The following is a 26,793-nucleotide window of genomic DNA, read 5'->3' on the forward strand; positions in this document are numbered from 1 at the left end:
AAAATAATCACATTTAATATTTAGGTATTAGTAATTGATATCGGCGAGTACGTGAGAAAAAGTATGGGTACTTGTACTCGGTCTTAAAAAACTGGTATCGGTTCGTCCCTGTTTTGGAATGTTTACTGAAGTAGTTATTCTCAGCTTGACTCTCAGATGTTATAGTAGTCTTTTAGCGACTATACTATGCAGCCACGTTACCCTGAGTGAGTCACAGAGACAATGCTGTGAAGAGTACACGTGAGCAGCTTTCTGTTTTCAAGTACACTTTATTGTAACATAAAATTAAATACTGTACATCACAGGTGCAAAAGTAATAACAGGATAATTGGATAATCACAAAAAAGCATAGCAATATAGCTTGCCTACGCAGGGGCAATACATCTTATATTAAAGAGAAGCTTAACAAGTATGTGTACAAAGCAAATTCCTGGACAGCTTGGAGTAGGATCACCACTTAAGCATCCAGAGAAAGAAACAAACTAACCTAGAGAAGGGGTAATCACTTGATGTTTGCCCTGGTGGTTAAACCTGAAAGCCTACCATGCGTGAAATCAGTAGCTAACTTATAAGGACATGATATGAACAAAGTGTCGATAAAGTAATATTTGAGGTATACAAAGAAAAAATTGTGAGTTGAGATATGAATAAAGAACAGGAGAGAAAACACAATATGTTCTGCCTAGCAGCACTAAGTTTGAATTCCAATCATGGCACTATCTGCACAGAGTTTGCATGTTCTCCCTGCGCCTGCGTGGGTTTCCTCCCACACTCCAAAGAAATACTGGTAGGTTAATTGTCTCCTGTCTAAATTGGCCCTAGTATGTATATGAATGAATATGAGTTAGGGACCTTAGATTGTAAACTCCTTGAGGGTAGGGACTGATGTGAATGTACAATATATATGTAAAGCGCTGTGTAAATTGACAGCACTATATAGGTACCTAAAATAAATGAAAAATCTTTGCACTTGTAGAATAAACTGCAAGTAAGACCTCATTTACACAGGTGTACCTAAGTGCGGGGCAGGCGCTACATGCTGACATCTCGCCACCACTTCCATGCTTGGAGCTGGTGGCTCTCTTTGTAAGTGCACTGTTTTATTTGTCATGAAAATCGTTTTCCTGTCAATTGGATGAAGCCTTTTACTTTTCTATATGAAATGTATACTTTTTAATAAATATACATAATATATATGTGGTCCCCTGCTTGTGGCTGCAGGTGGTGGGTGCTTTTTTACCCAGACAGTATCAAGCAAACCTTCTGACTGTCCCCAGTGGTGAGAAGTGGTACCGCAGGGTGTCCCCATTGTGAGCATGGAGCTGGTTGACGACGTGTGAAGGATCCTGTTGACACATGTTGCTGCTTTCCTCTGGCATTTTTAATGTCGATGAGTGCATTTTAGCTCTGTTGCTCAAACGTGGTGGAGAGGATTTCCATTCGTTGGTGGAAGACACTTTCTTTGCAGTGATATTTATCCCATATTTTGGACTTTCATTGCACTTTATTCACACTGATTTATTTTTTGTTATCATTTTTGAATCTTGTGGATGCTTTTTTGCACATTATGAATGCTGTGTTGATAGCGTGTTGATAGCACATGCTTTAAGCTTGTAATATTCTATATTTGGAGGCACTGCATTATTTTCTTTGTTGGTACCTAAGTGTCCATGATAGGGATGTGTTTACCCTCATGGGAATGCATGAGTGTTTCATGCAGGCGGTCCAATTCATGTCAGTTGGGGTGCAGCAGCTGTGCACATACAGCCACTGCTCCCAATTTTCGCGACCCCAAACGCACACTGTCTGCATTCGGGACAACCCACTCATATGGCTATCAAGTTAGAAGCAGCTGCTTATGTATGCCTGTGTGAACGAGGCCATACAGTTGCTCCTTATCTAACAGTTGGCTGATTACTCATTCTGCAGAGCGGTAACTCAGTTATAGTATGTGGTCTATACAATCTGTATGCAGCAAATAAGGAACATTAGGCACTTGACTGCTTAAGGTGAAGTGAACATTGTGTTTCAGCCCAGCAAAGCCTACTGCACATGTGATTTTACTGTTACGTCTGTACCCAAAAGTCACAACCTGGTTTATTTCTATTTCAATGTTAGTGTGCCGCTAACCCTGCTAGAAAAACCCTGGCAGCATTTAACAAACGTTACAAATGATACTTTATCCGGTGACATCTATGCTATGATAGAATGCCTGGAAGCACTGCTCTTGGCATGGTTAATGTGGTATGTTCCTGGAATGATGGCCATCATTGCTCTAGGGACACTCCTCCAGGAGGCTTGCAGCACTCTGGCACCTGCTGTTGTTGCTTAGTTTCCCTTTGTATAATTTAACTCTTACTTTCTTTACAGTGTGCTTTGCTTCAATTGTTTGTGTTGAAAAAAAGAAAAGTAGTATTGATGGAGGAATATTTTAGATTTTGCTTATTCAGACCCTCTTTTTGTGTTCAGCCAATTAAAGCGAAGAATCAGGTAGTAACACAGGATCACAAGGGTCAGCAAAAGATACATTTTTGACTAGTAAAGATAATAGCAGATTTGGTGTGGTGTCTGTTATTTGGCAAGACTTTTATGAAAGTTTGAAGTGAATGACAGGCTCAGTTTTAATATGAAGAACATTATGCCACAAAAGCTTGAGCTTAACCACTTCAGCCCCGGAAGATTTTACTCTCTTCCTGACCAGAGCACTTTTTACAATTTGGCACTGCGTCTGTTTAACTGACAATTGCGCGGTCATGCAATGCTGTACTGAAACAAAATTTGTGTCCTTTTTTTCCCACAAATAGAGCTTTCTTTTGGTGGTATTTGATCACCTCTGCGGTTTTTATTTTTTGCGTTATAAACAAAAAAGAGTGACAATTTTGAAAAAAACGTACTTTTACTTACTTTTTGCTATAAGAAATATCCCCCATTTTTTTAAAAAAAACTATTTTTTTCATCAGTTTAGCCATTATATATTCTTGTACATATTTTTGGTAAAAAAAATTGCATATATTGATTGGTTTGTGCAAAAGTTATAGCATCTACAAACTATAGGAAAAATTGATGGCATTTTTATGGCGTTTTTATTACTTTTATTTTTTTTATCTAGTAATGGCAGTGATCGGCGATTTTTAGCGGTATTGCGATGGACGGATCGGAGACTTTTGACACATTTTTGGGACCATTGACATTTATAGAGCGATCAGTGCTATAAATATGCACTGATTACTGTGTAAATGTCACTGGCAGGGAAGGGGTTAACACTAGGGTGTGATCAATGGGTTAGCTGTGTGTTCCCTCACTGTGTTCTAACTGTGTGGGGATGGGACTAACTAGGAGAGATGACAGATCGCTGTTCCTACTTTGAGTACACACACAAATCCCCGTGCTGGCTCTCGTGCACACGATCGCGCGTGGCCAGCGGCGATTGTGCCCGCCATTGGGTCCTTGTGCTCAGGAGAGCCATTCTGCCGCAGTATATCTGCGTGAGCCGGTCAGGAACCGGTTAAGGAAAAAAAAAAAAGACCTCAATCCATCTTTAACTTTTAACTTTTATTTTATTTCTTAAAAAATGGAAAATAAAACAAAAAAGGACAGCTATAAAATTTGCAAGATAATATTTCCATATCACAGTGTGGTTAGCCAAACCAAACCAATGTGGATGGTATTTATACCATAGACTGCTTTTCTATAAAATATTATGTTGGGTCATCCTACGACTGAGACATGATTTGTGTATTCATTTTTAGAGTTGTACACATCCTATTAATCAATAAAAGCTAAAAGCATCCTTCAAAATTCACTTCAAATCCATAAGCTCAATTTTATGTTCTCGCTTGAAAACAATATTTGCATAATCAATGTATGGGAAAGGTCTGAATCCCTTATTTAGGCGCTAATATAGTGTACTATTATATAGAATGGATTATCAAAGATGAAAGGCAAAAACAAGTATAATACTAGAAAAGGTACAATTTCTGGGGAAATTGTGAAAAGTGTTCTTGCCTCTACAACTGGAGTGGGCGGAGTAACTGGGTGGAGTGGCTTGAGTAACTGTTGTGTGGTTGGAGTGGCTGAAGTAACTGTGAAAATTGTTAAAAAGCTTAATATTTTAAAAAGTATAAATAGTAGTAAAAAAGTTGAAGTCTCATCATTAGCTGAAAGAGCTAAACATTTTTTTCAAAAATTATGATTTTTTTTTTCAAAAATTATGATTTTTTTTTTCAAAAATGATTTTTTTTTCAAAAATAATTTTTTTTTCAAAAATGATTTTATTTTTATTTTTTTCAAAATTATTATTTTTTTTTCAAAAATTATTATTTTTTTTTCAAAAATATATATATTTTTTTACATGGGGCGGTCATAATGTTTTGGCTGATCATGGGGTGGTCATAATGTTTTGGCTGATCATGGGGTTGTCAGCTTTTGTCACCTCCCACTCTAGTTTTGAACATTTCGCCATTCATTCCTATGGGACCAATTTCGCCGCAAAAACGACATTTCGTGGACCATTCGGCGAAACGTTCCACAAAGTAATAGCACACCAATCGGGAACAATCCGCTCGTTTCGGTATATTACTTGTCTCTGTAGTGTAAAAACTGTGGGAGGAGTCTACAAGCATTATCAAGTCTAGCAGATGAAGTCACATGCATTTGGGGTGTCTCAGCATCTTGTGTTTACAACCACTGTTTCCTAGCAACGCTCATGCCCTGTTTATGCTTCCCAAATACTACTTCATCAAAACTGCCCCATCAGAATTATCCCATCAAAACTGCCCCATCATATTCCTCTATTATAAATCAGTACATGGTGTGTCTGTCCCCTCCCCCGGGCTCTGTAATCAGAGCTGAGATGCTCCAGCCACCTCCCCCCTGTTTATAACAGAAGCTTTGGTAACCATGGCAACAAAACAAACACAGTACACTCTGATTAATGGCTAAAATTTCCTGAAATGACCTCTAAACAAATGGCCGTATTTTAAAAACTATACATCCTACAGCGAAGATCTTTATATTGTGAGATTCACAAGACCCAGACCTAGATTTTGATGTATAGTATGTCTCTGAAATATTAAAAATGAAGGCACGGTCGCAGTTTAGAAATTGCCCTTCAAATTTGAAGGGGCTAGAGTGTACTTTCAATGAATGTCAATGGACGGTGTGAGTTGCAAACAAATGGTCATATTGTGAAAACTATCAGGACTATGGCTTAGCCGTGGGCATGTTTAGTGGCAGCAGGGATAGCTGAACGTTTTGATATAAGATTTGTGTAGGTGGGCTTGAAAATGAGGGAGTGGCGGCAGTTTAGAAATCATGTTCTGATTTTCCAGCTTTTGTCATCTCCCACTCTAGTTTCCCCATTCATTCCTATGGGACCAATTTCACCGCAAAAATGACGATATTTCGTGAACCATTCGGCGAAACCTTCCACAAAGTAATAGCACACCATTCGGGAACAATCCGCACGTTTCGGTATATTACTTGTCTATGTAGTGTAAAAACTGTGGGAGGAGTTAGGGTGGTAAATTTGGCTATAATAATAAGAATAATATATATGTGAGATAACAGTAAGTGGTCTTGCTATGCAAGAACACTTAATAATGGTGAAATAAAAACATTAGTGGTAAATATAAACGTGGCAATAAAGCAAATGTAAATCAATGCACCATCTGTATGACAATCTTAATTCAGTTATTTCATGTTTATGGTTTCAATAGCATTATATTGTAAATTTATATAGTTGAATGAACTAATGAACAGAGTTGAAGGAACTGATTTCACATTACACAGGCACACCATTCGGGAACAATCCGCACGTTTCGGTATATTACTTGTCTATGTAGTGTAAAAACTGTGGGAGGAGTTAGGGTGGTAAATTTGGCTATAATAATAAGAATAATATATATGTGAGATAACAGTAAGTGGTCTTGCTATGCAAGAACACTTAATAATGGTGAAATAAAAACATTAGTGGTAAATATAAACGTGGCAATAAAGCAAATGTAAATCAATGCACCATCTGTATGACAATCTTAATTCAGTTATTTCATGTTTATGGTTTCAATAGCATTATATTGTAAATTTATATAGTTGAATGAACTAATGAACAGAGTTGAAGGAACTGATTTCACATTACACAGGCAATGTCCCCTGTTGTTACCATTATGAAACCCAACCTTAGAAACCCCATATAACCATTGCTGGATTGCGTGCATGTAGACAGATGATGGCTGCAAAGGAGCTGCAGGAAATCCGAAGCACTAAAATGCAACAAATGATGAAAAAAAGTGAAGACAAGTATTTTATTTAAATAAATAGCAATAGTTCCCGACCTCTCATCACTAACTAAAAAAATGTTTAAACCTATTCACTGTCTTAACACAGCTGACTTGCTTGGCATACAGTATAGAATGTACACTCAGTAGTTGACAATGTTCCCACAAAATGTAAAGGTCAGGGAAAAAAATGGATGCCTGCATTCTGACTTATTGTTGAAGCAACCAAACTGATGTTGCTAAAGAGTATGGTAAAATGTTATAATTTGTTTATCAACACAATCTTCTAATTACATTAGTGGTATAATGGTAGGATGGAAAGTCAACCATCATTGCAGCCCTCCACCAGTCGGGGCTTTATGGCAGAGTGGCCCGACGGAAGCCTCTCCTCAATGCAAGACACATGAAAGCCCGCATGGAGTTTGCTAAAAAACACATGAAGGACTCCAAGATGGTGAGAAATAGGATTCTCTGGTCTGATGAGACCAAGATAGAACTTTTTGGCCTTAATTCTAAGCGGTATGTGTGGAGAAAACCAGGCACTGCTCATCACCTATCCAATACAGTCCCAACAGTGAAGCATGGTGGTGGCAGCATTATGCTGTGGGGGTGTTTCTCAGTTGCAGGGACAGGATGACTGGTTGCAATCGAGGGAAAGATGAATGCGGCCAAGTACAGGGATATCCTCGACGAATACCTTCTCCAGAGTGCTCAGGACCTCAGACTGGGCCGAAGGTTTACCTTCCAATAAGACAGTGACCCTAAACACACAGCTAAAATAACGAAGGAGTGGCTTCACAACAACTCCGTGACTGTTCTTGAATGGCCCAGCCAGAGCCCTGACTTAAACCCAATTGAGCATCTCTGGAGAGACCAAAAAATGGCTGTCCACCAACTTTTACCATCCAACCTTACAGAACTGGAGAGGATCTGCAAGGAGGAATGGCAGAGGATCCCCAAATCCAGGTGTGAAAAACTTGTATCTTTCCCAAAAAGACTCATGGATGTATTAGAACAAAAGGGTGCTTCTACTAAATACTGAGCAAAGGGTCTGAATACTTAGGACCTTGTGATATTTCAGTTTTTCTTTTTTAATAAATCTGCAAAAATGTCAACAATTTTGTGTTTTTCTGTCGATATGGGGTACGGTGTGTACATTAATGAGGAAAAAGTGAACTTAAATGATTTTAGCAAATGGCTGCAATATAACAAAGAGTGAAAAATGTAAGGGGGTCTGAATAAGTTCTGTCCCCACTGTGTATATATATATATAGATATATCTATAGATATATATCTATAGATATATATCTATAGATATATCTATATATAGATAGATAGATATATATATCTATATATATCTATCTATCTATATATAGATATATCTATATATAGATGGCTGACATGAAGAAAGTAAACTTTTTGTTTTTAGAATCCTACTAAGTCCTACTTCTGGGTGCTGGAGCCTGAATGTGTCATTGGCTTTTGGTGAGCTACAACCCCCATTTTTAGGTCCACGTCTTACCTGGTAGCCAGACTTTATTATTAGCTTCGGTTATATGCAGACTTTATGTATTATATATGACTCTCTCACTCTTTTTGATGTATGAACCTTCTGCTGGATGAAAATGCTGAGTTATGAAAGAACACTAAAGAGGTACAAGTCCTGTCTGTTTGTTTTGGGGAACTCATAAGAAGGACACTTTGTAACTCAGGAACTAACCTGAGTTTAGTTTGTGGCTCAGATGGTTTGTTTGTTTTAGCCTATGGACTTTCTGTACAGAGCCCTCTTGCACTGAAATTGTGTTAGCTGCTTTGCTGCACAAAAGTACAGGATAAATCTTCTTGGACTGTTCCTGGGTGTCTTGTGCATTGTATACCACTGCCACCACCAGTTGAGCCTGCCCCCCCTTTTAATATATCTGTATTAAAATTTGCAATCCAAAACGCAGATTTTTACATACTACCATTTGTATTTAAACTCACACTGGGATCCAACTCACTTCCAGATTTCTGCTGCCACTTTCTACATGGCAAGTGCCGAGTCACTTGATCTTCCTGCTATAATCGCATGAATAATTAGGGTTTGTTCACACTACTGTACACTGTGGTGCATTGTGATGTGTCAGATGCACTGTGCAGAATTGCTGCATGCCCTCATTTTTTACATAGGTCATAAGACTATTTATAAAGCAGCCCAATGGTGATGGTGTGAAGAGCCCTCACAATGTTGTAAAAAAATATTTTTGTAATGAGCCAATTGTAAGGACAAAAAAATTACATTTAGAAGTCTAGAGAATACTTCCATGCATGAAAACCATGTCTACATTTTTGACAGCTTTAAAAGATCATTTCTAGAAAGTTATTTTCTTACTAACACTAAACTGCAAGATTTGTGTAGAAACTTTATGTTAAACTAATTGTTTTAATGTTTTATCATGGTAGCAAATAAAATACTGGCATTTCTATACTCCATTTTATGTTCTATGCTTTTACATGGGAAAGCTGAATCAAAAATGTAGCAGAAAAATAGTTAATGAAGTTTGTGTCAGAAGATTGTATGGAATCCATTTGTATTTGTTTTATAAGAGTAGTCATGATTTTAGCAAGCAAAATCCCTTCACGTTTGCTTTTTTATGTCTGGATTAGGTGGAGTTCTGGATTGATAGATGTTTTGCAATAGGATAAAAGGGATATCAGCATTGGTTGTGTTCCATCAAAGATAAAGCTCTGCAGTGTTTTAGAGGTGGCTAAAATAAGATGCTGATGTTAAATTTTATTGAGAAAGCAGGACTTTGGCCTTTAAGCTAGTAAAGCCTTTAACCTGGTCACCAGAAAAACTAGTTAACTAGTCAGTGAATAATTTGCCTGTGGTGGTGGAGATAAGTGAACCAAATTTGTTTTGCCCCAGATTTGTGCAAATTTCTGCCCCATGAATTGACAGTCAGCAAAATAAAGTATTTTTTTGGGGGTAGAGGGTGGAAGGGAAGAACATTAGCTAAGGCTTTCTGTTAAATGCCAAACATTCCCCACTCTTATTAAATTTGGAAGTTATCAAGAAAAAAATAAGAATTAAAGATGATAAGAATGGGTAAAACATTGCCTTTACCGATGGTCCATTGTAAAGATTTGTTTCCTTCTTGTTCATTTCACAGTTTTGGGGGCTAATGATGATGTAGAGAGTGATCTCATTGAAGCATTCAGGTCTCTGCTTTAGTAAACCTTTGCCAGATTGAGCAGATGGTGGCTTTAGTATGTTTCCATTTGGCGTCAAAAGCCTCCAAATAATTCCCTCCACTCCTTTACAAATCCATGCAAATCCAGCAGTTATCTCTCTGTTTAATGCTTACCATGTACAGGGCTCTGTAAACATTCAAGTATTTAGCTTGCCATACCTGCCGAAATGCCTTGTTTAGTGTGACATTCTTTGCTTCAAAGTTTTTCCTATTCCTCACTTTATTCCTAGAAGATAAGATGATGGCAAAAGCATACCCTGGTCCTCTCTACTTCCTGGGTGACTTCCCACTAATAAAGGTCTCCAGTAGCAGGACAATGGCAGATCATGTCTTAAGATTCATCCACTTGTTTTCTTCACTCTATAGTTAGTGCTGTTTCCTAGGTAAAAAAAAGAGGGGATGATATCGTTAATACCACGCTTATCCCTGCTAATAAACTTGACTGGAGATTTTGCTATCCCGGAAAGATGAAGAACCCTTCATGCATGCTCTGTAGTTTGCAGCCATGTTTGATTATATTCTTATTCTGTTTGTGCAGCTGTGGAAGCATGAAGAGGGTGTAATTCTACCTGGTGGTAAGTCTTCTAGCCAGGGTCAATACACTCTGCAGACCCGGATACATTTTGGTTTGTCAATGTGATAGAAACTGCTAGTTGTTTTAGTTACTATACAATTAATTTAGTTTCACTGTTTAAAGTGGAAGGAAGGACTTAGGTTCAAATAACTCCCCAAAATCAGTTAACAATATAAGTCTATTCTTATGTGTACATTTTTTCAAATCTGTGTGTTTGTACCTTTTTTTTAATCATAATTCATTGCAGTCATGCTGCAATGCCACTCCGTTCATACAGTTAAGGCAGCTGGTGAGTGTGTCTCTGCCTCCTTTTTTTCCTTTCAGGACTATGAATGAGGATGCTTGTGCAGCCATATTTTGTTACACAGGCCCACCGTTGCTGGTGAAGCACAGGAGAATTGCTGAATGTCTGGATTAGGCTGTTGTTTCATGTTTCATATTATGCATAGAAATGAAAGGTAGTTTTTAATTGTTTACCTGGAATTCCACTTTAAAGCGGGAGTCCACCTAAAAAAAAAATATTAAAAGCCAGCAGCTACAAATACTGCAGCTGCTGACTTTTAATAAATGGACACTTACCTGTCCCAGGGTCCAGCGATGTCGGCAGCCGAAGCCACCTTCCTCGGTGAGGAAATCAGTAAGTGAAGCGTTGCGCCTTCACTTCCCGGTTCCCTACTGCACATGCGCAAGTCACGCTGTGCGTCCTAACTGGTCCCCGCTTGTATGCAATCAGGCAGGCCCTTGCACTACTAAAGGTAAATCTAAAGGAAATTGAACAACAAAAGTTGTATAGTGTTTATCCAGCTTTTAAGTGTAGTAAGGCCTCTTGCACACAGATGCCTAAAATTGCTACATTTTTAAGCATTTTTTTTAACTGCTCTAAAGCCCCATACACACTGTCAGATTTTCTGCTGATTTTTTCCTTCAGATTTACCAAAAACCATATAATATGAGGTCAAACCTTAGGAGTTTCAATTTGTATGCAATCAGACAGGCCCTTGCACTACATGGTTTTGGTAAATCTGAAGACAAAAATCAGCAGAAAATCCGTGCATTAAGTGTCACTTTTCGGCTGCTAGCGGGGCGCTTTTAACCCACTGCTAGCGGCCGAAGAAGGGGTTAAAATCGCCCGTGTTGCGGCACCTCTGAAGCTCTTTTCAGACGCTTCGGAAGCAGTCCTGCTGCTTGCAGGACTGTTTCTAATGCCCCGCAAGCTCACCGCTCCAGTGTGAAAGCACTCAGGCTTTCACATTCGGACAGCATGGGAGGCAGTTTTCAGATGCTATTTCTAGCGCTAAAATGCCTGAAAATTGCCTTAGTGTGAAAGGGGTCTAAATGTAGCCAGTCCGTTGTTTTTAATGGACCTGTACACACAGGCACATAAACTTGCACTTTGTATAGATCAGTAAAAAAAGAAATACAAAAATCTGTGTTGCTGAAATACACACCTATGCACATATGTCACAACCCAGGAAAAGCTAAAAGAATTTTTAAATGCTTGTTTGCATGAAAAAGCATAAATATAGGCATTTATTGTAAAGTCCATACTCACGTTTTTAAGCAGGTATTTTCTGCTAGGAGCCTGATGTTCATACACTAGTACCATGTTCAAGTACTTTAACAACCCTTCCTCTTTTGCTGCCTTGCATTCGGTATTTCACTTTAGACCTACTTTAGCTTGGGGCTTTATAAATTACATTTATTTCTCAACACTACTGGATATATTACTCTGCGATGAACACAGCTGTTGTGGGTATATAAGTATATAGTATGTATGGCTATGATCCAAGACCTGAAAATTACCCTTATGCATTATGTATCTTAAACATTCTAAACATAGCTTTCATATCGTTAGAATGAATGCTTGCCATTTATAATGCATTAATACAAATGAAAAGAAAGGGGATTGACTGTGATGACACCAATCTACGTATATGTTTCCAAATTTAGCTATCTAATGCAGTGATAGATATCAGGTCTGGTATGTGACCCATTGCAACTCTTCGCTGATAATTGTTTTTCCACATGGAGAAGCTTGTCATTCAGGCTTGCTGCTAATTCATATCTATTTCTGCATCCGTATGTACATATCTATCTATCTATCTATCTATCTATCTATCTATCTATCTATCTACACACATAGGCCGTTATATGCATCTATATCTATCACAATGGCTGGTGAGAGGTCTGATTGGCAGTCACATTCTTCATTCATACTAGCATGCTAAACTTCAACAAATGTACAGTAGAGTAGGCAAGCTGCATTGCCTCTTTCCTAATATCTGAAATCACGGTGGATGGATCTTGGGCTGTACTTAGTCCATTTTTTGCAACATTTATATGAATTCTTCCCTAATGGCAGGCCAATATTAGTGTTTGAAGTGTAATAATGAAATAGTCAAATTACTTTATAGATAGGGTTAAACTGTTTGAGTATGGTATCCAAAGTCAAACAGCATGGTTCTTATCAAGTTACTCTGCCAATACACTTGGCAGCTTTGGCAATACAGTGGCAGCTGTGACCATGCTCAAGCAATTATGAAAATACACAGCTGATTGTGGAATTATATACACAGCTGTAACAATACATAGACTATTGTGCCACTATGACAAGTCATACCTCTCTTCAAAAACACACTCCTAGACAAGCCAAGTTTTTCAGGTGTTGCTACAAGATGCTCTGCATTCTAACTACATTTTTTCTCTCTACCTGGTTGTGTACCTAAGAAAATGTGGCAACTCCTAGACAAGCCAAGTTTTTCAGGTGTTGCTACAAGATGCTCTGCATTCTAACTACATTTTTTCTCTCTACCTGGTTGTGTACCTAAGAAAATGTGGCAACTTTGTTGCTGCAAAGGAAAATCAGACACATTTCTTAATTTGTGCTTTTGTTGGGTAAGCTTGCTAGCCAAAGCATCATGCATATCCTAATACATGGCTGGAGAAACTTGACACAAGAACATCCGTCATTTTGCCAGAAATACTAATTTGACCACTGTTAAACTGAAGTGTTCATTGATGTTCAGTATAAAGGCAATGGGCAAATAATGTTCAACATAGTGAAAGAAACATTGCAAAATGTGTACTCTTTTGACTTTACTCTAGCACACAATTTTCTAAGGCACAGGCCAATGTGCAGAATACAGTATTCCATAGCAACTAGTTAAAATATCTTTCATTCTTTCAAAGGTATTGATAAAAACAGATGAAGCTAGTCCATCATTTTTCTTTGCATTATTTTATTAAATAGACACCATCACACGGGCAACAGATTTTTAATACAAACACATTTCTACCACATATAAAAAGCCATTGATCGCAGACTTTTGTTTTATTTTTGTTCTAAAATTTTTTTAATTAATAATGGAAAGCATATATCTTTTAGGTCTCCACTTCTTTTATTGACAGTGAAGACTAAAACATGTAGTTTTTATTTTGTATACAACCATGTATGCCTCCAATAAAATCTCAGGTTTACATATAGTACGTTCTTATTAATGGAGTGATGTTACACAGGGTGACATTGCATACTCGGCAGAGGAAATAGTAATCTAGCAGGTGGCAATTTGCACCACTTTTTTTCCAGTTCATTAATAATGCCCAGCAAAAAAAAATTTATGAAATTCTATCTACTGTTCTGAATCTCCAGTAATTTCCATTATTTACTCTTCTTAAAAAGTATATATTTTTTAAAGTTTAATTTCTTTTTTGTCTTTTTTTATTAGCAATAGAACATGTGACTGCCAGCAGTTCTCATAAGTACAGTGATATTCCATAAACTCATCAGCAAACTCAGATAAACAAACTAATAGATATGCCACCTGACTGCTAGAATAGACTTCTGTGCTCCATCATTTGCCTAATGTTTTCATAAAATATAAATTTAAAGTGCTTGCTTGTGCCCAGAGGTAATTGTAACCTAGAAATTTATGTCAAACATACAAGCATTGGTACTGTATACTTCATTGTAACTCTGTGAGTTCCTACCTAAATAATGCTTACATTTTCAAGGACATGTTATATACAGTATCTCACAAAAGTGAGTACACCCTTCACATTTTCAGAAATATTTTATTATATCTTTTCATGTGACAACACTGAAGAAATGGCACTTTGTTACAATGTAAGGTAGTGAGTATAAGTTGTATAACAGTGTAAATTTGCTGTCCCCTCGAAATAACTCAACACACAGCCATTAATGTCTAAACCGCTTGCAACAAAAGTGAGTACACCCCCTAAGTGAAAATGTCCAAATTGAGCCCAAAGTGTCAATATTTTGTTTGGCCACCATTATTTTCCAGCACTGCTTTAACCCTCTTGGGCATGGAGTTCACCAGAGCTTCACAGGTTGCCACTGGAGTCCTCTTCCACTCCTCCATGACAACATCACAGAGCTGGTGGATGTTAGAGACCTTGCGCTTCACCACCTTCCGTTTGAGGATGCCCCACAGATGCTTAATAGGGTTTAGGTCTGGAGATATGCTTAGCCATTCCATCACCTTTACCCTCAGCTTCTTTAGCAAGGCAGTGGTCGTCTTGGAGATGTGTTTGGGGTAGTTAAGTTGGAATACTGCCCTGCGGCCCAGTCTCCGAAGTGAGGGGATCATGCTCTGCTTCAATATGTTACAGTACATGTTGGCATTCATGGTTCCCTCAATAAACTGTAGCTCCCCAGTGCCGGCAGCACTCAGGCAACCCCAGACCCTGAAACTCCCACCACCATGCTTGACTGTAGGCAAGACACACTTGTCTTTGTATTCCTCACCTGGTTGCCGCCACACACGCTTGACACCATCTGAACCAAATAAGTTTATGATGGTCTCATCAGACCACAGGACATGGTTCCAGTAACCCATGTCCTTAGTCTGCTTGTCTTCAGCAAACTGTTTGCAGGCTTTCTTGTGCATCATCTTTAGAAGAGGCTTCCTTCTGGGACGACAGCCATGCAGACCAGTTTGATGCAGTGTGTGGCGTATGGTCTGGGCGCTGACAGGCTGACCCCCCATTCCTTCAATCTCTGCAGCAATGTTGGCAGCACTCATACGTCTATTTCCCAAAGACACAGTGCTGCAGCTCAGTTTCAGGGTCTTGGCAATCTTCTTATAGCCTAAGCCATCTTTATGTAGAGCAACAATTCTTTTTTTCGGATCTTCAGAGAGTTATTTGCCATGAGGTGCCATGCTGAACTTCTAGTGACCAATATGAGAGAGTGAGAGCTATAACACCATATTTAACACACCTGTTCACCATTCACACCTGAGACCTTGTAACACTAAGAATTCACATGACACCGGAGAGGGAAAATGGGTAACTGGGCCCAATTCGGACATTTTCACTTAGGGGTGTACTCACTTTTGTTGCCAGTGGTTTAGACATCAATGGCTGTGTGTTGAGTTATTTTGAGGGGACAGCAAATTTACACTGTTATACAAGCAGTACACTCACTACTTTACATTGTAGCAAAGTGTAATTTCTTCAGTGTTGTCACAAAGATATAATAAAATATTTACAAAAATGTGAGGGGTGTACTCACTTTTATGAGATACTGTAGAGATATATATATATAGATATATATCTATATATATAGAGATATATAAAGATATCTCTCTCTCTCTCTCTCTCTCTCTCTCTCTATATATATATATATATATATATATATATATATATATAGATCTATCTATCTATCTATCTATCTATCTATCTATCTATCTATCTATCTTTATAGAATATGAATGATAACACAAAAATATTTTTTCACTCATGGTTAGTGTTTGGCTGAAGCCATTTATTATCAATCAACTGTGTTTACTCTTTATAAATCATAATGGCAGCAGAAACTACCCAAATGACCCTGATCAAAAGTTTACTTACCCCACTTAATACTGTGTATTGCCCCCTTTAACATTAACGACAGCTTGAAGTCCTTTGTGGTAGTTGTGGATGAGGCTCTTTATCTTCTCAGATTGTAAAGCTGCCCATTCCTCTTGGCAAAAAGCCTCCAGTTCCTGTAAATTTTTGGGCTGTCTTGCATGAACTGCACATTTGAGATCTCCCCAGAGTGGCTCAATGATATTGAGGTCCGGAGACTGAGATGGCCACTCCAGAACCTTCAGTTTATCCTGCTGTAGCCAATGACAGGTTGACTTGGCCTTGTGTTTTGTATCATATAGATAGATAGATAGATAGATAGATAGATCGATCTATATATAAATATAGATATACAATATATATATGTCCATTTGTTAACATATAATAACATTTTTTAATAAAACCTTATACTAAATGAAAGCCTTTTTTGTTTTACAATAGTTGTTTTCATCAAAAAAAGGAAAAATAACAGTGAAGTTACAAAATGTTCCATAAAATACAGTATATAGCAATGTGGATACATATTCCAATCCAGATAATGCTAAGTAACAGTTATTCACAATCTAAATGAATATAATTGGAACAATACACCAAGAGTTTCTGATGACCTAGAGAAGCCCAGCCTCAGATGAAAAGGGCATAGTGATGTGACACGGAATATATCAGGAGACACTATGGAGCTTAAAGTGTTACTAAACCCATAACAGTAAAATTAATCTGTATATGCAGTAAAGCCTGCTTGTTATACTCACTGTGGAACCTAAGGGGTTAATCCTGCGCTTTGTGTAAAAATGATGTTTGATCCTGTCTTCTCTGATCCTCCCATTCTTTTACTATTCCCAATCCATCTCATAATAATACAGAGCCTTGGGGGCACTCTGCACATACTCAGTTTGGTGTGTATTGATAGAGAGATTTTTTGGGGGGGTGTAAATGAGTAGCACTGGCCAATCGGCACTATCCAGACAGAGGGTCAAGGGTCCTGCAGCCTCATAAGACAATCAAAGCTTTCACCAGATACTGATAGAAGCCACAAGACTGCTATATACTGCTGATGAGAAAGGGTATTTAGCAGTTTATAGTTACTAAAATAATTGCATTTCCATGCTATGTGTACTGTGGGAGACCAGATATAGTGAATGCAGGGTCCTGGGTTTAGTAACACTTTAAATAAAAAAAGTAATGCTGCAAATTCCTGAGAAGTAGATTGAGTGGTGGAAGGGGAAAAGAAAAGAGGACACAAGAGTAAGAAGGAGAAAGAGAAAGATACAGGAGGCATGATAAGAAAGAGAATATAAGCTTGAAGTAACGGAAAATTAAGGTATTGGGAGGGAAGGTAAACGGAGAAGACGGGGCAGAGGGAGGCATTGGGGCCCTGACTGGAGGAAAACACCCATTCATAAATGACTCAAAAGCTCATTAAAGTGAGAGAAAAGAAAGATACAGGTCAAGATTGTGGGTGTAGTCTAGCTATGGGGACCATAAATAACAAAAGCCTTTTTTAATAATATATTTGTATCTGACAATTGCAGTATTAAACATAGGCTTGCAGCCATATGCAGGCTGTAGTGGCATCTGCAGGTTGAAGGCTCTTTTTTGTGTATGAACCCTACAGCTTGAATAGAAGTCTCCTTTAGCTACACCTGCAGCTCACAGCTATCAGTAATGTTCTAGCCAGTTCCTATTAGCACATGAGCCATATTGTATTTAGTTGATCATGGCCCAGAGCCCTATTATAGGATTGAGTACAAATCCTTTCTCAGTGGGGATTTTGGTTCAATTATTTATTTATTTTTTTGATGAGACAACATACATGCCGGAAGTCTATTATCATCTGTTAAGTTTATATGGTACATTCCTGGTATCTTATTAACAGTTTATTTATCACTGTGATACTGATCTCTTGATGGTATTTGTTACTTAATCTTGTTTAAGGTTTTGTATATAGCAAAGGCTTAAGTCTTTTTTTGTGGGCAGCAGAAAAATATACCGACCTCTAAAATACAATTGTATTTATTTGACTTGTTTACATTCCTTTGCTTGCTTCTTTACCCAATGTGTGCATGTGCACAGTTTGGCCCACATACTTCTACAGGGCTGTGAGACTAGACAAAATGGAAGGTTTGCTGTCTTATATGGAATATCTAAGTAAGGTGATTGTGGCTAAGCATTAGGAAAATTTTACTTTTGTGTTGAATTCCTTGTGGGAAGATTCTGTTAATATTGTTGATGAGTATATATATATATATACACACAGGTATTTAGGAAGTCCCATTGCCCTTATTTCAGGAAGGTACATTAAAAAAATAAATATAGACATGTACTTAAATGATAGCAATGGCAGGAAATGTGCTAGCCAAGATTAGTGGTGATTTAGACTTTAAGATCTTTGAAAACACTCTGATAGCTTTTTTACATTTACAGGCTTCAAAGCAACTAAATATGACAACTGCGATCAAATCCTTGATGTGAATTATTTTATGTTACATATCTCATTGAGACTTTGTAATACTTCATGTTTTAAAGGATTCACCAACAGCTGTGACTCTTGGACTGAGGATGGAAGAAATGATTTTCAACCTCGCCGATGCACACTTATTTTTTAATGATTTGGAGGTAAGCCAGAATGTTTGGTGTACTTGTTGCTAAATTTGGTCTGGGAGTGCTTGTTCAAACAGCTGTTGCTCTCTCATTTGATGAACTGAGATACAAAACTGATGTGTTTACCAAACAAAACTAAGATAATCCATTAGTAATATTGTTTGTAATTTCAAGCAAAGTTCTATAAATCCTATTGTGCATGCTTTAAAGATGGATGTAGCAGTGGAGGTACAGTGTTGGTGCAAGATAAAATATAAATTGTATTCATATGATACCTAAAGTGTATTTCTAATATTGCAGTCGAATTTGAGAAAACCCCATTAAATATTTTTATGTGTTCCTAGTCATACAGCATACCTAAAACATTTTTTCTTACCTTTTATATGTTTCTTAGGAGTGAGCCTCATGGCAAACTGATATCTGAACAATTTTAGAGTGACTCTGTCCCTCTTTAACATATAATGCAATAGGCTAGCATCTAAATCTTAATGTAGAACCAAAGACAACACTTTTCTTTTTAATTTTTGGATAGAGTAAAGGATGTTTAAAACTCATTATATTGTTTTTTTGGTTTTTTTTGCTGTGTCCCACTGGGGAGATTACCTTTCACTTCCTGTCCCCTATCCTTCCAAAGTGAGGAAATCCCTGGTTGGTACCAGGGTCACCAGAACAGTGTCCCCATTGGAAGATAACCACACTATTCCTGTGCTGGCAACATCCCAAAATTTGGATTTTCTTTCACTTTCACTATAGGTAATAATAGTAAACAGGACAAAAAGAGTAGGTTAATCTTCCTATCAGGGGCATTGACAGCAATAAAAAAAAACTGACAGGTGGTCTAATTCCTCTTCAATCCATCCAAGATATTACATAGTAGGTGAGGTTAAAAAAACACACAAGTCCATCAAGTCCAACCTATGTGTGTGGTTATATGTCAGTATTACATTGTATATCCCTGTATGTTGCGGTCGCTCAGGTGCTTATCTAATCGTTATTTGAAACTATCAATGCCGCCGCTGAAAGGAATGGAATTCCACATCCTTGCCGCTCTTACAGTAAAGAACCCTCTATGCAGTGTAAGGTTAAACCTCTTTTCTTCTAATTTTAGTGAGTGGCCACATGTCCTATTAAACTCCCTTCTGCAAAAAAAGTTTTATCCCTATTGTGGGGTCACCAGTATGGTGTTTGTAAATTAAAATCATATCCCCTCTCAAGTGCCTCGTCTCCAGAGAGAATAAGTTCAGTGCTCGCAACCTTTCTTCATAATTAATATCCTCCAGACCCTTTATTAGCCTTGTTGCCCTTCTTTGTACTCACTCCATTTCCAGTACATCCTTCCTGAGGACAGGTTCCCAGAAGTGGGCAGCATACTCCAGGTGAGGCCAGACCAAAGTCTTGTAGAGTGGGAGAATTATCGCTTTATCTCTGGAGTTAATCCCTTTTTAATGCATGCCAATATTCTGTTTGCTTTGTTAGCAGCAGCTTGGCAGTGCATATCATTGCTGAGCCTATCATCTACTAGGGCCCCCAGGTCCTTTTCCATCCTAGATTCCCCCAGAGGTTCACCCCCTAGTGAGTAGATTGCATTCATATTTTTGCTACCCAAATGCATTATTTTACATTTTTCTACGTTAAACCTCATTTGCCATGTAGTTGCCCACCCCATTAATTTGTTCAGATCTTCTTGCAAGGTTTCCACATCCTGCATAGAAGTTATTGTCGTGCATAGCTTAGTGTCATCCGCAAATACAGAGATTGAGTTGTTTACCTCATCCTCCAGGTCGTTTATGAACAAATTAAACAGGATTGGTCCCAGCACAGAACCCTGGGGGACCCCACTTCTCACCCCTGACCATTCCGAGTATCCCCCATTTATCACCACCCTCTGATCTCACTCTTGTAGCCAGTTTCCAATCCATGTACTCACCCTATGGTCAATGCCAACGAACCTTACTTTGTACAGTAAACATTTATGGGGAACTGTGTTGAATGCTTTTGCAAAATCCAGATACTACGGGCCTTCCTTTATCTAGATGGCAGCTCACCTCCTCATAGAAGGTTAATAGATTGGTCTGGCAAAAACGATTCTTCATGAATCCATGCTGATTACTGCTAATGATACTGATTTTGTTACTAAAATCTTGTATATAGTTCCTTATCATCCCCTCCGAGCTTGCATACTATTGATATTAGTCTAACTGGTCTGTAATTCCCAGGGATGTATTTTGGGCCCTTTATTAAATATTGGTGCTACATTGGCTTTTCTCCAATCAGCTGGTACCATTCCAGTCAGTAGACTGTCAGTAAAAATTAGGAACAATGGTCTGGCAATTACTTGACTGAGTTCCCTAAGTAACCTCAGGGTGTAAGCCATCTGGTCCCGGTGATTTATTAATAATAAGTTTCCCAAGTCTATTTCTAATTCTGTCCTCTGTTAGCCATGAGGGTGCTTCCTGTGATATGTCATGACGTCAAACACTGCAGTTTTGGTTACTAAAGCCCCACGATTCCCTTGTGAAGACTGAGGAAAAGAATAAATTCAATACCTTTGCCATCTGCCCATCCTTTGTAATCAGATGTCCTTCCTCATTCTTTATGGGGCCAATATGGTCTGTTCTCCATTTTTCACTGTTTATATACTTAAAGAATTTCTTGGGATTCATTTTTGCTCTTCTCCGGTATGTATCTTTCGTTTTCTATCTAAGCCGCCCTAATTGCACACTTACATATCTTGTTGCATTCTTTGTAAAGTCTGAATGCTGATGATGATCCCTCAGCCTTGTATTTTTTGAAGGCCTTCTCCTTTGCTTTTGTATGTATTTTTACATTAGAGATAAGCCATCCAGGACTTTTGTTCGCTCTTTTAAATTTATTTCCCAATGTAATGCACTGGCTAATGCCCTTATTTAATATGCTCTTAAAGCAAACCCATCTCTCCTGCGTGTTCTTTGTTTCTAAGATTTTATCCCATTTTATTAGAAAAGTGTTTATTTTAGTTATACTTTAACCCTTTGTTATGATAGCCAATGTTCAAATCTAGTTTACAACGGATAATGAGCTCTGCCAGCACAAGACAGGCAGTGTTGTTAATGGCAAACACAGCTACCTAGCCTTCCCCAAAAGAAAAGAAAACTAAGTAGTATTTATCATTGCTGGGGTTATCAGAAATTAGTATGGTAAGGTGAAAACTTAAAAATATGGAACAGTAATAAAGTAGGTGCTATCCCAATTTTCCTGCAATAGTGGGGAATGCTATTTAAATGCAAGAGGATACAGAATTGTCAAAAAATCTTGTCATACTTCTTGCCCTACTTTGGTAAATTTCCAAACACAACAATGATCAATATGGGAAGAGCCGTCTATCTTACCAGAATAGGGCAAAAGAACTCAAGGCACCGGATCCCCATCCCATTATCATTTAATTCTTCCACAGGGTTATCTGTGTACTGTCTATGCTTTTATATGCAATTATCCTGATAGATGCATGATTTTTACACATTTTGTTACTTCATTAAAATATTTCAGCTATTAAATATTTCCTAACATGATCTGTGATTGGTAACAGTTCTGTTCCCACAATTATATTTTCAGTTCTTATATTTAATGTTGAAATGGCTATTTTATACTTTATCGACATTCATTGCTTAACATTCAATCTTATGGCAATTTACTTATGATATACTCCACAAGGATTGAATCCAGTGATCTGTGCTTCTCTTTTTTTCAACTTTTCTTTTAATAATAAAAAAAAAATTGACTTTCTTCTTCTAATTCAGGTGCATCAAATTGGTGTTTTGAGGGTCACATTGGGCACTCCTGCTACTACTTTGTAGCCCTCAGTGGTTTAAGAATTCTAACTAGGTGCTCTCAAGCTTTTGTAAATACGGCTTGCTCTGGTGGTTGCCAAAGGCAACAACTGCTGGCTCATGACTTTGAAAGTGATTTTTCTGCCTCAGCCAGAGTCTTTACTTGTGCTACTGAGGTTTATTTCATGGTGGTTATCTGGGCCTCTATGTTCCTCTGCAGAGTTTCTCTGCAGTAGTTACACCTCATTGTTGCGCTGCTATGCAGTATTAGCTGCTACCAGTTGCTTCAACATTTCCTCCTTTTCTAAGTCAACAGGACTGTATTGTCCTTTTAAATGTCAGTTTTCAAAGTCTGCCAGCATTCTTCACCAGTTGTGATGTTTGGGGGGTTCAGAAAAAGTGCAGGATAACAGGCTTTGTGGAGCAAGATAGGCTTCTTTTCAATTTAAAAGGCTTACCAGCAACAAAACAAAAGTTCATGTCTACAAAAGAAAACTCACATGCTCCTTTTTCAGGTCAATATAGTTCCATTAACAAAAGAAAGAGTAAGAAATTAGCTTACTTAGAGATAAGAAGTTTCAATGAAACAAAGTCTCAACACATTGGCACCACAGGGCCCACCCAGCAGTGGAGCTTTCTCACAAGTGTATTCAACATTCAAAAGAAGTGCAATATTCAGCAGCCCTCCAAACAACCCCTCTCCGCTTTCTCCTTTTTCCTTATCAGCACTCTCCTTCTTAAGCTCTTGCTATGTCTCTTAAAGGGATCAGCACCTGCCGCACAAAAAGAGGGGATACATGCCTGCCATTCAAGGCACATTTTGGTCAGTACAATATATAAATATCCTATAGTTATATCAAATGATACATTCACCTTTGGAACATGTTACTGTACATGTTCCATCCATTTTTAGGATGGAACATGTAACATGTTCTAGCATATGCAGCCTGTCCCCACAGATCCCCCTCCCTGTGACAGTGAATGGGGGATCCTCTCTCCTCATCTGCTGTCACAATTTAAAAACAGTGTGGCTAGGCGAGGCTCCGCCCACATGACCAAGTCAGTTATTCACAGTGGGGTGGGTGTACGGTGTTAGTTCCCCTTTTCATTTTTCCGAAATGGTGAACTAACACTCTAAAGACTTGAGGCTGGGGAATACATTGCAAGTTCCTGTGCCCTGCAGGCCTAATTGCACAAATTAAAAAATGCAAATAGATCAAGAGATCATTGTTGCTGTATTTACTACTTTTTTTTCTTTTTTACAAAAGGTCTAGTAAGGCTTTGATCCTTTCTCACTTTTTGTACATACAGTATATATTGTGCACACATTTTTTTTCTTCTGAAGAAAGAGAATGACTATCTTTTTTTTGTCTGTTCCCCACCAATGTCTATTTTATTAATAAACTTCATCCCAATTTGTCATGAGCCTCAACAGACACAAATATCTACAATACATAGATAGATAGATAGATAGATAGATAGATAGATAGATAGATGCAATGTACTATCACATAGAGAACTTTTCAGCCCCCTTTTGATAGAAAAAAAGTTAAAGTGTCTGTAAAGGCAGAAGGTTTTTTATCTGAATACATTCTTCTGTGTGCAGGAGCCCACCTCAGACCCTCTAATACTTACCTGAGGTCCATCTAGATCCATTGATGTTGCAGGAGTGTCTCAGCTGCCCGAGCATACCATAAAATGCTCCAGCATGTACACGCATACACATTTCGTTTTACTAAAGGCAAATAAACTGTGTACTTTGCAAGTGCAGTTGCACTCTGCAAGCACATTTGCTCCAGTGAGGTAAATCTTCACTTTACAAACAATACCCAATAACATTAAAAAAATAATGTATGCTTGCACATGATTGGATAAAGGAAGTCAGCAGAGCTTCCCCTCATTTACTATGCTCTGGAGAAACTGTACTTTCAGAGTCTACTTGCTTTTAGTAAATCAACACTATTGTGTCATGCATATTAGATATCGCAGTGCTGGCCGAGGCGAAAGCAAAAATTCTAGAGCCATTATTCATATTCTAAATTGATGATCTGTAAAGGCTTTTAAAGTGTCATCTATGGACAATTTTGTATACCATACACTGTACCTTTTTTTTATTGTTTTAAAGGTTGACATGTTTGGTATCTATCTACTCAACACAACCTCATCTTTTATCTTTTATATTTTACCAAATATTGAATAATATATTGTGTTTGTGTGTGCTAAAATTACCTTTAGTAGTTTGATAAATCGTTACCCTAATATAGTGTGACCTAAACGATAGCAACATTTTATTCTCCAGGGTCTCTGGTCTCTGTTTTAGAGAATTGATAATGGTTTCGGGGGTTTTAAGCAATTTTAAGACCCACAAACGTGTAAACAATTTTGGCAGCAAACAGTTAACCCAGTCAAGATATAAAAATGTTGTTTCATGTTCCTTGTCAACAGTACTTCTACAAAACTTCCAAGAAGTCTCATTCCTTACTTTTGTTTTTTTTTACTTTTTCCAAAAATGTGCCAGAGTTCTTCCCAGCTTTTAAAAGTGGCTTCTCAAATGTTATACTGCCTGGGCCTGTAGATCACTGTTTTAAAAATACAGGGATAACAGACAGCGACTTCAAATGCAAAACTCTTGAACCAAGAAAATAGAAAGCTGGTTTAAAAAAGAAGTATGGGATTTGTGAAAATCTAAATTTTACTCACCTAGGTGGAAAAGAAAAATGATGCTCACTTAGTTGGATGCAGCATCAGTCCTTTGCTGCATCTGTCCCCAGCCGGTTCTAGACCGAGAACTGAGCGAATAAACACCACTGATCACTCAGCTCTCGGTCTTCAGGCTGCAGAGAGCTGGTGACTGTCAGTCACTGGCTCTCTGCTCTGTCTCTCCAGTGCTCATTGGAGCACCGGGCTGGAGGGCAGGGAGCAGATGGCTTAGGCTCTCAAACGCTAGCTGAGAGGTTGGAGGGGGATCCCAACCATATGCTAAGAATCTTTTTAGAGCCTGGATGAGTTCTGTGACATCATGGGCTGTGAAAGTGGGTCACAGGAGTGCAGAACTCCTGTGATCCATAGGAAAAGTATAGCCAAAAAAGCTTTGGCTATACCTCTCCTTTAACTTGCAGCTTTTTTAGAAAGGCTTGATATGTTTAAAGCAGGAATGCATGTAGATCACTATAAATGGGGATAACAGCCGGTGAATTGAACTGCAAAACACTTGAAATGCATGTTGCTGGAGACATACACGGGTGTCTTCATTAGCAGTGTGTATGCACAGTCATTAAAAACAGTATTTCTCAGTTGTAGTTTAAGGCTGAACTACATTATGAGCAAGTATTGTCTACATATAAGTCATGTGTAATCTTACGTGAATTTTGGTGTGCTGTGTATATTTTTTCTGATCTGTGCAAAACTTTGCCTCTGTGCAGAAGCTTCCCATTATAAAGGCTGGTCACTGCTGTGCTCCCTTTTTTTGCAGAGGAACCAATCTTATATCCGTTCCCTCCTCTAGTTTTCTGCAGGCAGCCAGTAGTGGGTAGGCCTGCTGGCACCCACAGCTCTGCTCTTTTCACAGACTATATACAGCACAATAATGATATAATCACTACTTTCACATGGTAATATCTGTGTTTGAAGAAGCATTTGGTGCGCACAAAGTGGATTTATATGCTTTCAAATTTAATTTTTTGTGCCCAAAATTCAGCTCTAGGGAAACCTCCCGTGAGGAAAATATGGAGACTACAATGTCTGACCTCTCCTTCTAAAGTATGCAAATGGTTTCTTCCCAATTTTCTTGGTCTGCATACTTCCTCATCAATGACCCAGAAAATAGCAGCCCTGTTTTTTTTTGTGTTTTTTCATAACAGGTTTACCTGAATAATAACATTGCTAAACCACTGGTAGGGATATGCAGATGCCCGTATGAATGGGCACATAAATTCACTTTAAAGGAGAATATTCAATTGACAGAATATTTTGTATGCACATTTCAAAATATACTTAAAATACTTTATCTATCTATCTATCTATCTATCTATCTATCTATCTATCTATCTATCTATCTATCTATCTTAAACAGGGAATTATAAGTATATTTTCTTATGTGGGGTCATTTCTGCATTGAATAATGCAAATGATTGAATGTTCGATGTGATGGAGCTATTTAATAATTCAACACTTTCCTATTTCTGGAGAATTTTGATGAAATTGTAAATGTGTATATTAGGGTGCCATCTTCAGGCTAGATGCAGATAATACACCTAAAGAAAAATGTAACTTCTTACTTTCAAGATGCTGTTCCTTGCCACATTAGTAAATTAGTAATTTGCATATCTAAATAGAATACACTTTAAGAGATATTTGTGTTTAAGACATTATTCATAAAACAACACAATACTCCAGTATAAAATGTTTCAAGCTTGCTCAGGCATCAGTCATGACAG

At 38.0% G+C, this 26,793-nt stretch overlaps 1 protein-coding gene across 7 annotated transcripts in view; it reads left to right on the forward strand.

The window, feature by feature from the left end:
- The window catches only part of EYA4 (EYA transcriptional coactivator and phosphatase 4), a 403,396-nt gene that overhangs the window by 350,138 nt on the left and 26,465 nt on the right, over positions 1-26,793 (forward strand). For all 7 annotated transcript variants that reach the window (XM_073627302.1, XM_073627303.1, XM_073627304.1 and 4 more), the window contains one exon: positions 18,477-18,566. In XM_073627302.1, coding sequence (XP_073483403.1) covers positions 18,477-18,566 — 90 coding nt within the window. The remainder of the gene's footprint in view (positions 1-18,476; positions 18,567-26,793) is intronic.

Source organism: Aquarana catesbeiana, linkage group LG04 (genome assembly GCF_042186555.1).
Source record: "Aquarana catesbeiana isolate 2022-GZ linkage group LG04, ASM4218655v1, whole genome shotgun sequence".
Taxonomy (NCBI): Eukaryota; Metazoa; Chordata; class Amphibia; order Anura; family Ranidae; genus Aquarana; species Aquarana catesbeiana.